General features: G+C 67.8%; 8 protein-coding genes across 8 annotated transcripts; 3 read left to right on the top strand and 5 right to left on the bottom strand.

Annotated features, from left to right (window-relative positions):
* Window positions 1-1,281: 1,281 nt before the first annotated feature.
* On the bottom strand, window positions 1,282-4,034 carry MICPUCDRAFT_46639 (uncharacterized protein; the record flags this gene model as incomplete). The annotated part of the gene is made up of 2 exons (XM_003056696.1): window positions 1,282-3,738; window positions 3,978-4,034. 2 exons carry the CDS (start codon window positions 4,032-4,034, stop codon window positions 1,282-1,284), a joined length of 2,514 nt encoding a protein of 837 aa, XP_003056742.1.
* A 375-nt stretch (window positions 4,035-4,409) lies between these two features.
* MICPUCDRAFT_32181 (uncharacterized protein) lies at window positions 4,410-7,364 on the top strand (the record flags this gene model as incomplete). The annotated part of the gene is made up of 2 exons (XM_003057159.1): window positions 4,410-6,905; window positions 7,089-7,364. The coding sequence occupies 2 exons, from the start codon at window positions 4,410-4,412 to the stop codon at window positions 7,362-7,364; spliced, it is 2,772 nt and encodes a 923-aa protein (XP_003057205.1).
* A 200-nt stretch (window positions 7,365-7,564) lies between these two features.
* MICPUCDRAFT_56105 (uncharacterized protein) lies at window positions 7,565-7,873 on the bottom strand (the record flags this gene model as incomplete). Its single annotated transcript, XM_003056695.1, has 1 exon — window positions 7,565-7,873. One exon carries the CDS (start codon window positions 7,871-7,873, stop codon window positions 7,565-7,567), a length of 309 nt encoding a protein of 102 aa, XP_003056741.1.
* Window positions 7,874-7,983: 110 nt separating this feature from the next.
* On the bottom strand, window positions 7,984-9,820 carry MICPUCDRAFT_56104 (uncharacterized protein; the record flags this gene model as incomplete). The annotated part of the gene is made up of 1 exon (XM_003056694.1): window positions 7,984-9,820. The coding sequence occupies one exon, from the start codon at window positions 9,818-9,820 to the stop codon at window positions 8,054-8,056; it is 1,767 nt and encodes a 588-aa protein (XP_003056740.1). The 3' UTR covers window positions 7,984-8,053.
* Window positions 9,821-10,202: 382 nt separating this feature from the next.
* MICPUCDRAFT_49504 (uncharacterized protein) lies at window positions 10,203-11,342 on the top strand. The gene has a single exon (XM_003057158.1). It carries the CDS (start codon window positions 10,491-10,493, stop codon window positions 11,274-11,276), a length of 786 nt encoding a protein of 261 aa, XP_003057204.1. The 5' UTR covers window positions 10,203-10,490; the 3' UTR covers window positions 11,277-11,342.
* Window positions 11,343-11,471: 129 nt separating this feature from the next.
* On the top strand, window positions 11,472-12,236 carry MICPUCDRAFT_56102 (uncharacterized protein; the record flags this gene model as incomplete). Its single annotated transcript, XM_003057157.1, has 1 exon — window positions 11,472-12,236. One exon carries the CDS (start codon window positions 11,472-11,474, stop codon window positions 12,234-12,236), a length of 765 nt encoding a protein of 254 aa, XP_003057203.1.
* A 421-nt stretch (window positions 12,237-12,657) lies between these two features.
* Window positions 12,658-12,903, bottom strand: MICPUCDRAFT_56101 (uncharacterized protein; the record flags this gene model as incomplete). Its single annotated transcript, XM_003056693.1, has 1 exon — window positions 12,658-12,903. The coding sequence occupies one exon, from the start codon at window positions 12,901-12,903 to the stop codon at window positions 12,658-12,660; it is 246 nt and encodes an 81-aa protein (XP_003056739.1).
* Window positions 12,904-13,046: 143 nt separating this feature from the next.
* Window positions 13,047-13,478, bottom strand: MICPUCDRAFT_56100 (uncharacterized protein; the record flags this gene model as incomplete). Its single annotated transcript, XM_003056692.1, has 1 exon — window positions 13,047-13,478. The coding sequence occupies one exon, from the start codon at window positions 13,476-13,478 to the stop codon at window positions 13,047-13,049; it is 432 nt and encodes a 143-aa protein (XP_003056738.1).
* Window positions 13,479-13,604: the final 126 nt, after the last annotated feature.

Below are 13,604 nucleotides of genomic sequence, written 5' to 3'. Positions count from 1 at the left end.
GAGGAGGGAGGGGCGGTGGACATCGGGGTGGAGGTCTCGTGTGTGGCCGAAGGCCGCGGCGATCGGCGGCGGCGGGAGCGGCGGCGGCGACGGAGGCAGCGGCGGCGGCGGCGGCGGCGGCGGCGGCGGCGAAAACGGCGGCGAAGAGGGCGGCGAAGAGACCGACCGCGGCGAACGCGACGGGATGTCCGGCGCGTCGTTCGCGACCGCCGGCGTCGTCGTCGCCGCGATGGCCGGCGAGGGGGAGGAGATAGGAGACGTCGCCGAAGGCGTCGCCGCGGACGACGCGACGGCGACCGAGGGCGGCGGCGGCGGCGTCGCGGTGTCCGCGGCGCTCGCATCGGAGGCGAAGGCGATTCCGTCGTCGTCGATATTCGACGCGCACTGCCACTGGCACCTCCGAGGCGCGCGTAAAGACGCGGTCGCGCTCGCCAAGTCGCTCGCGGGCGCGGCGTTCACGTCCACGGAGCCGCCGGACTGGACCGCCACGTCGGCCGCCGCCGCCGCCGCGTTCGACGGCGCGGAAGACGGAAGGACGAAACCCGGGTTCGGGGTCGCCTTGGGATTGCACCCTTGGTGGGCGCATCATCACAAACTCAGGGACGACGACGCGTGGCTCCTCGCGCTGCGATCGAAGCTCGCGGACGAACTCCCCGGCGCGATCGTTGGCGAGATCGGCCTGGACAAGGTGGCCGTGCCGATGAACGACCGCGGCGAGAAGATCGGCGAGCCGGATTACGAAAACCAGCTCGCGTGCTTCGACGCGCAGCTGGCGCTGGCGGCGGAGCTGGAACGACCGGCGGCGGTGCACTGCGTGCGCGCGTACGGCGACCTCGGGGATCGGTTCCGGGCGCGGACGTCGATGCCGCCGAGGATTTTGATGCACTCGTACGGCGGCACGGAGGCGTTCGTGGACTCGTTGGTGCGGATGAAGCGATGGGGGGATCGGTTTTATTTCGGCTTCAGCGCCGTGGTGAATTTGCGCTCGCCGAAGACGGCGGGGGTGGTCCGCGCGGTGCCTTCCGATCGCCTGTTATTAGAGAGCGACTTAGTCTCCCCGGAGTGCGCGGAGGCGGACTTGCGGACGATGCTCGCGTTCATCGCGGAGGCGAAAGGGTGGAGCGCGGAGGAAGCGGCGAGGGTGACGAGAGAGAACGCGATGCGGTTCTACGGAGGCGTCTCCGAGTAGTTTCGTTTTTTCGCGCGTTGCGATGATGCGATTGATACGTCGCGTCGTCGCGTTCACGTCGTCTGTCGTCGTCTTTACACTGGTGCGGTCGTTTAGAAGTAGATCGGCTTGACGTCCGCGGCCGCGAACGCGGCGCCGCACCCCGGGCACTTCCTCGCCCTGTTATCGATCCTCGTCTGTATGCACTCCTGACAGAACATGTGGTAGCACCGCGTGATGATGACGCCCTTGAGGCGGTCGTTACACACGCTGCATCGCATCATGCTCTTGTACGCGTCCACCTCTTCCTTCATCTCGTCGTTGCTGCCGCCAATCTTCGTGAGCTTCTGGTTCCGCTTCTTCAACCCCGCGATCTCTTCCTCGCACTGCTTCACCCGGCGCTCCGCCGCGGCGACCGCCTTCGCGTCCGCGTCGGCGCGGTCCGTCAACCCGTCGACGCGTTTCCGCGCCGACTCCGCCGCCGCGCGTTGCTCGCTCGCGCTCTCTTGAACCTGCATCAACGTGTTCGTCTGCTCCTCCACGCGCTTCGTGAGGGACTGGGTCTCCTCTATCGCGCGCGCGAGCTCCGCCTCGCGCTCCGCGGCGGCGGCCTCGACCCTGGACGCGCGATTCGCGGCGGCGACGGCGGCGCCGCGCTCGTGCGCCACCGCCGCCTCGAGCCCGGCTTTTTCCTCCCTCAACTTCCTCGCGAGCGCCTGCGCTTGGACCTTCTCCGTCATCGCCTGCTGCTCCGTGCCGTCTCTCTCCGTGAGTCTGGACATCAGACGCGCGTTCTCCGTCTGCGCTTCCTCGTACGCGGCGCCGATCGCTTCCATCTCCGCCATGAACGCCTCGCTCTCCGCGGATTTCTCCTCGAGCGCGTCCTCGGCGTTTTTCGCCTTCGACTCCGCCGCCGCCGCCGCCCGCCGCGCCTCCGCGAGCTTATCCGCGAGCGCCTCGGGGGTGCCGTCTTCGGGTGCCTTGCCCCCGCGCGCTGCCTCGAGCGCTTTCTTCGCGTCCGCCGCCTCCGCCCGCGCCGCCGCCGCCTCGCTCGCCGCCTCCGCCGCGGCTTTTTTCGCGTCGTCGACGTCCTTCCTCATCGACCGCGCCTTCGTCGCCTCCGCACGCAGCTCCGCGTTCTCCTTTTGCAGCTTTTCCAGCAGCGTCGCCCGCTCCTCGTTGAGCTTCTTCCGCGACGCGCTCTCGGACGTCTGCGACAGCTTGAACGCGACGTCGTCGCGCTCGCGAGAAACCGCGTCCAACCTTTTTTCGACGTCGACGACGCGTTGCTCCGCCAGCTGCGCGCGTCGGTACTCGCTCTCCGCCTTGCTCGCCGCGAGCGACGCGTGCCTGAGCTCCGCGCGCAAGCCCTCCCCCTCGCGCTGCAAGGAAGCGACCGCGTCCTTGAACCGCTTCGCGTCCTCCGTCGCGGACGCGAGCTGTTGCCGAAGCGCTTGGTACGGCTTCGACGCGGACACGCGCGAGTCGTCCTCGGCGGCGTCGCGCAGCTTGTTCGCCTCGCTCTTCAGCTTCGCGTTGACGTTCATCTGCTCGTCGAGCTGCTTCCCCGCGTGGTCGACCCTGCCTTTGAGCTCCGCGACGAGGCCTTCCAGCCGCAGGATCTCGACGGGGTCCGCGCCGCCGCCGCCGCCGCCGCCGCCGCCGTCCGCGGGCTGCTCCGCGCCGTCGAACATCGGAGGCCCCGGCGTGACCGGAACCGCGCCCCCGACCGTCTTCCCCCCCGGCTTCACCGTCGCGGGCGTCATCCCGGGCGTCCCGGGCACGGGCCCACCACCCGGGGTGTTCGCCGCCGCCGCCGCTACCGCCGCCGCGCCCGCCGCCGCGCGCGCGCCCTGCGCCGTCGCCATCGGCGGAAGCCCTTCGATCTCCCCCGCGCGGCTCCTCGCGCCCGCGAGCGACCGTCGCAGGAGCTCCACCTCCGCGGTGACGTCCTCGAGCTTATCCCCGAGCTCTTCGTTCCGAATGCGCTGCTTCGTCGTGATCTCTCGGAGTCTCTGGAGTTCCGCGACCGCGGCGCCGTGGTCCGCCTCGAGCGTCGCGAGCCGCCGCCGCGTCGCCGAGAGGACGTCGTCGGCGTCTCTCCCCGCGTCGGCGTTGGCGGCGTCGAGCGCGTCGAGGACGGTCGTCAGCGTCGCCTTCACCGCGGTCGCGCGGAGCTTGAGCGCGGCGACAGCCTTCTTCGCGTCCGCGTCGAGGCCGCCCTCCGCGCGCGCGGCGCCGTCCTCGTCCGAGTCGGACGCGTCGCCTTCGTCTCCCTTTGCTTTTTTGGCGTCGTCGTCGTCGTCCCTCGCGCGCTTCCGCCCGACGCTCGGCTCGGACGTCTGCAGCAGCCTTCGAAGGAACGGGTCCTTCACGTCCGCGTGCGAGACGTCGTTCGTCGACGCCGCGGGTGCGACGCCCGCGCGCGCGGCGAGCGCGCAGACGTCATCCTGAAGCGTGTTCCACTCCGACGCGACGACGTTGATGCGCTCCTCGTACGCCGCCTGTTTCCTGCGCAGCGACGCCGCCTCCGCCTCCGCGGACGCGATCTCTTGCCTGTACACCTCGAGCTGTACGTCGCGAAGAGGGGGATGGGATGGGGCGCGGGGGGTCAGCGAGGAGGAGGGCGGGGCGCGGAGGCGCGCGATCGATCGATCGATCGTTCGTTCGATCGCGCGGGGCGCGCGCGTTCGTCGGATTCCGCGCGGGAGAAATAAATCGCGATCGTCGGGCGCGGCGCGCGGGGCTTCCGCCGCGGCGGCGGCGGCGGCGGCGGCGCGAACGACGCGCGAACGGGGGGCAAACGCACCCGCTGCTTGAGCTGACCGCTCTTGAACTGCAGCAGCGCCTCGGGGTCGCACGACATGGCGTGCGCTGCCCGGCGGCGCGCCGATCTCAGTGTTGGGCGGCGATCGATAATGCGGCTCCCGTCGCGAGCGCCGGCAGCGCTCGGCAGGCAGCGGATCTCCGATCACGCGTTTCGGGGTTTCTGCAGGTTTCTGTTTATCCCCCGAGAGATAGATCCCTCCCTCCCCCCGCGAGACTTGGGCACGCGCACGCGACGCACACACGTCGCGGCGGTCGATCTCAACCGCGCTCGCGCTCGCGATCGCACTTCCGTGACATCGCGCGTCGTCGTCGCTCGAACGCTCCGCGCAGAGGCGTCCCAGGAGACCGCGTGAAATCCGATTCGACGCCTAAACCCGCGAAGAAAAAGCGACTGACTGCACGACGAACGACGATGGCTTCCGCGATCGCGACCGCGCCCGCCGCCGCCGCCGCGCGCCGGTCCCCGTTCACGGGCTCTCGCGCGCGCGCGCTCAAGCTCGCGCCCAGGCGCGCGCCGCGCGCGCCCGCGACCCCGCGCACGGTCGCGCGCAGCGTCGAGATCGAGCCCGCGCCCGCCGCCGCGCCCTCCCCGGGCGCCGGCGGCGTCGACCGCAACTCCGGATTCGAGGTGCACAAGTTTGGCGGCACGTGCGTGGGAAGCAGCGAGCGCATCTCCGGCTGCTGCGACCTGCTCATCGCGAACGCCAAGGCGGGCGTGAAGATCTTCGGCGTCGTCTCCGCGATGGGCGTCGCGAAGAAGGGCGAGCCGAAGGTGACGGATTGCCTCATCAACGCTACGGACATGGCGTCGGCGCGAGACCCCGCGTACGCGGAGGAGCTCGTCAAGCTCGAGCATAAGCACCGCACCACCGCGGAGGCGCTTCTGACGGATAAGTCCGAGTTCGACGCGTACATGTCCGCGTTCGACGCGGAGCTGACGGACCTGGCGAGCATGCTGAAGGCGATGTCAATCGCCGGGACGTCGACGCAAGCCTTCGCCGATTTCGTCGTCGGGCACGGGGAGCTCTGGACCGCGCGGCTGTGCGCGGCGGCGATTCGATGCAAGGGCTACGACGCGGAGTGGATCGACGCGAGGGACGTTTTGATCGTCACCGACGCGGAAGATGGCGGCGTGGACGTCGATTACGAACGGTCGAACGCGAACCTGGATAAGATTTTCAACGACTGCGGGCACGGCGAGAAGGGCGCGGGGCGGATTCTCATCGCCACCGGGTTCATCGCGCGCACGCCCGACGGCGTCCCGACGACGCTGAAGAGGAACGGAAGCGATTACTCCGCGACCATCTTCGGCGCGATGCTCATCGCGGCGAAGATCACGATCTGGACGGACGTCGACGGCGTGTACTCGGCGGATCCGAGGAAAGTCAAAGAAGCCGTCTGCCTCGACACGCTCTCGTACAACGAAGCGTGGGAGCTGTCGTACTTTGGCGCGAACGTGCTGCACCCGCGGACGACGCTCCCGGCGATGAGGTACTCCATCCCGATCGTCCTGAGGAACTATTTCAACCAAGCCGCGCCGGGAACGTCTATTCTCGACGGATGCCCCATCGACACCGACGTCGTCTGCGGCAGCGCGGAGGACGCGAGCCTCATCAAAGGCCTCGCCACCATCGACGACGTGTGCCTGATCAACGTCGAGGGGACCGGGATGGTCGGCGTCCCCGGGACCGCGAACGCGGTGTTCCAGACCGTGAAGGAGGCGAACTGCAACGTCGTGATGATCTCGCAGGCGTCCTCGGAGCACTCGATCTGCTTCGCGGTGCGGTCGCACGACGCCGACCGAGCCATCACCGCGCTCTCGAAACGCTTCGAGAAGGCCATCGCGGCGGGGAGGATCAAGGAAGTCACCGCGGTGAGAAACTGCTCGATTCTCGCCGTGGTCGGCCAGAACATGTGCCAAGTCTGCGGCGTCGCCGCGAGCGTCTTCGAAGCGCTCGCGTCGTCCGCGGTGAACGTCATCGCGATCGCGCAGGGCGCGTCCGAGTACAACATCACCGTCGTCGTGGACAAGAACGACGTCACCAAGGCGCTGAACGCGGTGCACGGCCGCTTCTACCTCAGCAAGACGGTCATGACCGTCGGCCTCGTCGGCCCCGGGCTCGTCGGGCAGACGCTCCTCCGACAGATGAAGGAGCAGCTCTCCGAGCTCAAGACGGACTTCAGCGTCGACCTCCGAGTCGTCGGCGTCACGGGCGTCTCGAAGATGCTCCTCACCGGCGACGACGACGTCGCGTTGAACCTGGACACGTGGCAGGAGGATTACAAGGCGAGCGCGACGCCGGTGGACATGGCCGCGTTCACGCAGCACGTCGTCGACTCCGGGGCGCCGAACCAGGTCATCATCGACTGCTCCGCGTCCGAGGAGGTGGCGTCGCACTACAAGGAGTGGCTCCAACGCGGCATCAACGTCGTCACCCCGAACAAAAAAGCGAACAGCGGGCCGTTGGATTATTACAAGGAGCTCCGATCGATCGCGCGCGACGGGTACACGCACTACTTTTACGAGGGCACCGTCGGCGCCGGGCTGCCGATCATCTCCACCGTGCGCAACCTCGTCGACTCCGGCGACCGCGTGAAAAAGATCGAGGGGATCTTCTCCGGGACGCTGTCCTACATCTTCAACACGTACGCCGACGGCGACGCCTTCTCCGACGTCGTAAAGAAGGCGAAGGAGCTCGGGTACACGGAGCCCGACCCGCGCGACGACCTCAGCGGCACGGACGTCGCGAGGAAGGTGGTCATCCTCGCGCGCGAGGTTGGCCTGGATCTCGAGTTGAGCGACGTCCCGGTCGAGTCGTTGGTCCCCGAGGCGCTGCGCGACGCGGAGAGCGCGGAGGCGTTTTTAGCGGCGCTCCCCGAGCACGACGGAGGCGCGTTCTATACACTGGTCCCCATACGACCGCGTCGGCGTGGTGAACGCCGATCCTTAAGGACTTTTGCCGGCGCATCTCTCCGCCCACCCCTCGCGTTCAATCCCCGAGCTCGATGCCTTTCAACTCCAACTGACGCCTTTCAACTCCACCCCGACATTCGCTTGTATGGAATGGCCCTCACAGAGATGGCGGCGAAGATGGCGGAGGCCACCGCGGCTGGCGAGAAGCTTCGGTACGTCGGCGTCGTCGACGTCGAGGCCGGGACCGGGTCCGTCGAGCTGCGCCGGTACGCCGCGACGCACCCGTTCGGTGCGCTCTCCGGGAGCGATAACATCATGTCGTTCGAGACGAAGCGATACGCGTCGGGAGGGACGCTCGTGGTCCGGGGGCCGGGCGCGGGCGCGGAGGTCACCGCCGGCGGCGTCTTCGGCGACGTGCTTCGCGTCGCGCAGTACTTGGGGGCGCCGTCTTGATGGCTTAATTAGCTGTTATCGTTGTGATGACGTCGGATGAGCTTTCTTTCATTCTTTCTTTCTTTCATCAATCACGCGCTTATCTGTCTAAGTACAAGCTTCGTACTTTGTACCGCGCCGTCCCGGGCTCGTCGCGACTCTATCGGACGCTCCCGTGCTGATCTAAATGTGATGGAAGGATCCCCGGCGCGCGCGGCGCGTCAGCTCGTCTTCTTCGACCGCGAGCGCGTGATCCTCCCTCCCTCCGCGCCGCCCTTCCCCGCGGCGTCCTTCCTGCTCGCGTGCAGCATCATGTACAGGTACCGCCCGCTGAGCCCGTCGATCGCGAACCGCGCCCAGCTCGCGACCCCCCCGTCCGCCGTCGCTCGCCCTCGGCGCGCGCCCTCGTCGCCGCCGCGCGGCGCCTCCCCGACGTCCTCACCCGACGCGCTGAACCACGACGACGTCCACGCGAGGTACCCGGCGATGATCCCGGAGAAGAGCAGGAGGACCCATCGCATGGGGCACATCTCGCGCGGCGCGGCGCGGGTTACGCACGCCCCGCGCCCGTGCGTAATGATGAATTTGGACGAGGAGAGGCGGAGACGCAGACGCGTGTTTCGCGACGACACGTGATGACGAGTTCCGAGGGATTACATTGATGACAGTCACCCGCGTCGCCGCCGCTTCGCGTCGCACGCGTCCATCGATCACCCCGTCCGCCGCTTCTTGTGTCCTTGCCTCCCGACCCTCCCCTCCTCCGGCCGCCCCGCGCGTTGCTTCGGCCCCCAGTTCTCCTCCGGGTTCCGCGGGAACCTCGTCACCTTCTCTCGCTGCGCCTTCGTGAACGCGCCGGCGACGCGCGTCCAATTCGCCGCGGTCGTCGGCTCCTTCGACAGAATGACGCACCCGGGCGTCTTCGTCGGCTGCGCCTTCACCGGGTGCTCCTTGATCCAGCACCGCAGGATGTCCCATAAGACCTCCGCGGGGGCGTCCGTCTTGATCGCGAGCGGGTTGCTGTGCGCGCTCGAGACGCGGTAGCCCGCGTTTATCACCGCGGATCGCAGCAACGGCATCGGCGGCGGCGTCGCCTTCAGACACATAGACATCGAGTGAATGTCGTAGTGCAGCGGCACGTCCGGGAGCTCCTCCTCGACGGTCGTCAAGAGCCCGTGGATCTTATCGTACCCCGGGTACATGTCCTTGTTGCCCTCCACGTGCTTCTTGACGTCCGCGACGAAGCCCATGTCGTGCGTTGGCTCGGACCAAAACGGCCCGCCGACGTTCCAGTGCCAGCCGCAGTTCGGGCACTTCTCCGGCACGGACGGGCCGCTCCCGGGCTGGAACTTCGTGCTTTCGCCCTTCGTGACAGATTTCCCCACGGGCTGCAGCGCGAACGTGTCGCATCCGACGCACTGGTACACGTACGACACCTTGGACGCCGCCATCTTGCACTCCTTCGCGGAGGTGTAGATCCGAACGAAGACGCGGACGTAAAAGTCGATCGAGACGGATATCATCGGGACGATGTGGCGCTTATACCGCGACGCCGCGGCGTCGATGGACGCGAGGAGAATCCGCACCGCTTGCTCGTGGCAGTACTTCGCGCGGTGCGGGTACGCGCCGTATTTCGTCCAGCACACCTCGCCGTTGTTCCCGCAGAGCACCGCCATGTCCGTGGCAGTGACGCATAGTAACGCCCCGTCCGCGGCCGTTTGCACCGCGCCATCGAGCAGCGTCGACGGCGTCCCGTACGGATCCAGATCCACGACGTCGAACATCTTCTCGTGTTGCATCATGAGCATCCGGACGTCCCCGGACGCGCACACGATGCGTTTCATTCGCGTTGCCGCGTCCTCCGAGCACTTCGCGTTGTACTCGACGTTTCGAGCGATGGACGCGATCGCCCGCGGGTCCAAGTCGTTCGCGACGACGCACCCGAGGTCCTCGAGCTCGCGCGCGTACCGCACCGCTCGTAACCCGGACGCGGCCATGCCCTCGAGAACGCGGATGGGCTTCAAGGGCGGCTTTTGTTTCGGCGGCGCGTCGGCGTCTTCTTCGCCCTCTCTCTTCTCGCCGCCGCCGCCAGCTGTACCGCCGTCGCCCCCGCCGCCCCCGCCGCCGCCCTCCTTCGCCGCCTTCTCCGCGTCGTCGCGCTCGTGCTCGAGCTGGCTCTTGTACATGTCCTCGATCTCGTCCGCGGTGAGGAGGTACGGCAGGATCGCGCTGTCCCTGGGCGTCGCGCACATCAGCCCTTTCATGCGTCGGTTCTTCGGCGTTCGCTTCTCCGTCTCGTGCTCCGTCGCTCGCGCCCTTTGGAACTGCCGAATCACCGCGAGCGACAGGTCGCGGTTCACGACCTGGGCTTTGTTGTAGAACGCCTCGTTCGCGCGCTGTAAGATGCGCGCCTTGCCCTCGGTGACGACGGAGTACCCCTCCGGCGGGGGCGGCGGCGTTTCGTGCGACACCAGCGACATGTCGAACGACGACGACGCGCGGTCGTTCTCCTCGTCCGATTCCCCGCCGCCGAACGCTTCGGCGCCGTCGGTCAGCGCTCGGACGGCGCGGCGGAGGAGACCGGAGGCGTCGAACCCGCCGCCGCCGCGTTGGGCGTGTAGACTGACGGCGAGCGCGCGCCGAAGCGAGCGTATCGCTATGATGCGCGGCGTGCGCGTCGGACGACGCGCGGCGCGAGTAGTGGCGCGGCGCTCCCGAGGAATCGGCGCCGTCAAGTCGTCGAGCTCGAGCTCGCCCGGCCCGGCTTCGACACCAGAATGATTCGTTTTGTGCCAAGTGTGCGAGATCCCGCGCGCGCGACGCTTCCTCGAGCCGCGCCGACGCCCGCGCGCAGACCGCACGCGCGCGTTACGCTTCGCACGCGCCTCACGCGCGCCTCCGTCGCCTCCGAGGAGGTACCCAGCGCCCTCGCGCTCCGGGACGACACCGCGCGTCGCTCGACGTGAACGGTCTTTTTCGTCCACCCGAGGCACCGCGTGATCTCGCCCCCGCGAGATCCGCCCCTCGGGTCCGTCCGTCCGCACGACGCGCGGCTCGGGGACACCCGCGACCGCCGCTTCCGCTCCTCGCGTCGAGGAGACACCAGAAAAGAACGCCAACGGACGGCGCGCTCTGATCTCGACGTGAACGATGGCGACCGAGGGGGGAAAGAACGTGCGCTACGTCGTCTTCGCGCGACTGAGCGACGGCCTCGCGCTCGCACATTTCAAAAAACACGCCAACGCGGCGACGATCGAGACCGCGAACAAGGTGCTCACGAGCGGGAACCTGAAAGCCAAGTCCCAGCTCACGGTCACGATCGACCACAACATCGGGACGCTGCATCTCGCGGCGGGCGAGGACGACGTCATCGCGGTCATCACCGCGCCGAACTACCCGCGTCGAAGCGCGTTTCGACTGTTGGACGAGATTCGATCGCAGGTTGACGACGTCGTCCCGGCGGGGGGCGTCGCCGGGGCGCAGCGCGCGATGGAGTACCAGAGCGCGCTGCCGTTCGTCCGCGACGCGGCGTTGAAGTACGAGGAGCTCGCGGAGGTTGACAAGATCACCGCGGTGGGGAACCAGGTGAACGAGGTGAAGGCGGTGATGGAAGGGAACATCAACAAGATGCTCGACAACGCGGAAACCGTGGGCGCGGTGGAGGACAAGGCGGAGGGTCTGCGCGCCGGCGCGCAGCAGTTCAACCGCCGCAGCGAGCAGATCAAGAAGATGATGTGGTGGAGGCTCGCGAAGCTGAAGATGATCTTCGCGCTGTTGGTCATCGCGGTGTTGGGGTACATATTCGCGCCCATCATCGCCGCGGAGATGGAGTCCGAAGACGACGACTCGTCGTCGTCGTCCAGCGGGGATTCTTCGTCCCGCCGGCGGTTGCTGTCGGTCGTCGCGAAGGCTCTTCTGAGTCCGTCGGCGCGATAGACGTGGACGAGAGAGAGGAGCGCGCGCATCGCATCGCTTCGTTTTAATTGATGAAGAATAACGTTTCGTTTTGCGTCGGTCTCGCGTCGCGGCGATTGCCGTGCGACGGCGCGGCCGGTCAACCGCGAGAGAGCGACGACGCGACGGGCGACGCGACGCGGCGCGGCTTCCAGCACACATTCGCGCGCGCCGAGCATGATCCGCGCGCTCGCGTCGCGGCTCGGCCGCGCGGCCGTGAAGACGACGACGCGGCATTCTCCACCCGCGTCGTCGTCGTCGTCGTCGTCGTCGTCGTCGTCGTCGTCGTCCGCCCGTCTTCGTCGTCTCAGCGGCGAGACCGCGGGCGCGTCCGGCGCGTCGTCGTCGGACGCGGCGTTTGCGTCGTCGACGTCCATCGCGGGCGCGAACACGAAGGAGTACCTCGTCCGCGTCCCCGCGGCGAAGATCGAGGCCGAGATGGACGCGAACGAGAGCTTTCTGAGGAGACACCTCGTGACGCTGACGTCCATCGGCGCGGCGGCGTACATCGGGTTCTACGTCGCGCCCATCGTCGGCGGCGGGACGTCGCAGAGCGCGGTGAAGTTGTTGCGGAGCGACGACGGCGTCTTCCGAAGGACCGGGCTCTCGCGTTTGAACGCGATGATCTCCGCGGGGCACGCGACCTACCTCGCGCCCGCGATCGAGGAGAGCGCGGGGGAGCTCCTCGTGTCGTTGGCGTCCGGACGCGGCGAGAAGCCGGGAAGAGCAAAGGCGGAGGAGAAGGCGGAGGAGGCGGCGGAGGCGTTGCGATGTTTAGAATCGCTCGTTGCCGTGTCGGAGGAGATTCGCGTCGGGTTGTCGAAGCGCGCGGCGGTGATGGACGCGCTCGCGGCCGCGTCGAGGGATAGGACGTTAGCCAAGGACGTGCGCGAGAGGCTCGCGAGCGTGCGCGAGAAGCTCAAGCGAAGCGCGGCGAAGTAGTCTACGTAGCGCGGTGGACGAGCGAGTCGGAGCGCGGCGCGGCGGGGGACGACTCTCGTCGCATCCCGTCCGCATCCTGTCGTCAAAAAGAGCGCGGCGTCTGGTCGTCGTCCCCGCGTCCGCCTTCTCCGCGCCTCCCTCCTTCCGTCCCACGCATCAGAACCCCCCCACTCAACCCCACGCGTCGCGTCGCATCACCCCAACGAATCACCTGTCGCATAGCACCTTCAGCTGCGACAGCCGCCGCTTCGCCTCCATGCGTCCGTTGGCGTGCACGACGAGCTGCTCGAACTCCTCCTGAGGGTCGTTCCATACAAAGCGATGTCGGGGTGGAGTTCAAAGGCGTCAGTTGGAGTTGAAAGGCGCAGAGGGCGGGGATTGAAAGCGAGGGGTGGGCGGAGAGATGCGCCGGGACAAGTCCTTAAGGATCGGCGTTCACCACGCCGACGCGGTCGTATGGGGACCAGTGTATAGAACGCGCCTTACTCTTCGTCTCCACCGCGCTCGCCACGTGCGCCTCCCACGCCGCGTCGCTCTCGGACATCCCGTCTAACATCATCTGAATCGTCTCCGCGAGCGCGTTCCTCTCGACGTCGCCCGACGCGATGACGCCCTCGACCGCGTCCTGCTGCGTGAACGGGTCGAACGTCATGAGCTCGTCCACCATTCGCACCGCGGGCGTCGCCTCGAGGGTCGTTCCATACGAGCGAACGTCGGGGTGGAGTTCAAAGGCGTCAGTTGAAGTTGAAAGGCGTCGAGGGCGTGGATTGAAAGCGAGGGGTGGGCGGAGAGAAACGCCGGGAAAAGTCCTCAAGGAACGGCGTTCACCACGCCGACGCGGTCGTATGGGGACCAGTGTATAGAATGCACCTTGAGCGATTGCATCGTCTGCGTGAAGAGTTGGATGACGTTCTGGAGCGTCTGCACCACCTCCGGGGGCTCGCCGCTCGCGACGCACTTCTGGTGCACGGAGTACGCCGCGCCGAGGACGCCGGGGGTGAGCTTTCCCTCGACCGCGGCGGCGCGGACGTTCTTCTGGACGAGCTCCCAGTCGCCGCCGCTGACGAGCGCGTTGAACGTCGCGAAGTCGTCCGCGGTGGGCTCCTCCGTCTCCGTCCCGGTCGCTTGCTTCGCGCGGCGGACGACGGAGACGCCGCGTCGCGTCTTCGAGCCTGGCGCGGTCGCGCCGCGCGCGGGGCGCGTGCGGGCGGCGGAAGAGGCGGCGGCGGCGAGCGCGTGCATCGGTGGCGGCGCGCGAAGCGGAAGTGCGCGCGTTCCGAGATGGATAAAGCTAGCTTTTCAGAGCGCAGAGAGCAGAGAGACGCTGATGACACACGTAGACGGGACGCGAACGCGAATCGTCGCGAG

The sequence above is a fragment of the Micromonas pusilla genome (genome assembly GCF_000151265.4).
Source record: "Micromonas pusilla CCMP1545 genomic scaffold MICPUCscaffold_3, whole genome shotgun sequence".
In the NCBI taxonomy this organism is placed as follows: domain Eukaryota; kingdom Viridiplantae; phylum Chlorophyta; class Mamiellophyceae; order Mamiellales; family Mamiellaceae; genus Micromonas; species Micromonas pusilla.
The sequence above is the reverse complement of the archived record's forward strand: the minus strand, read 5'-3'. Positions and strand labels throughout refer to the sequence as shown.

What these genes read in the sequence shown, in the direction of transcription:
- MICPUCDRAFT_49504 (XM_003057158.1), top strand. Translation starts at nt 10,491, where the DNA reads ATGGCGACCGAGGGGGGAAAGAACGTGCGCTACGTCGTCTTCGCGCGA.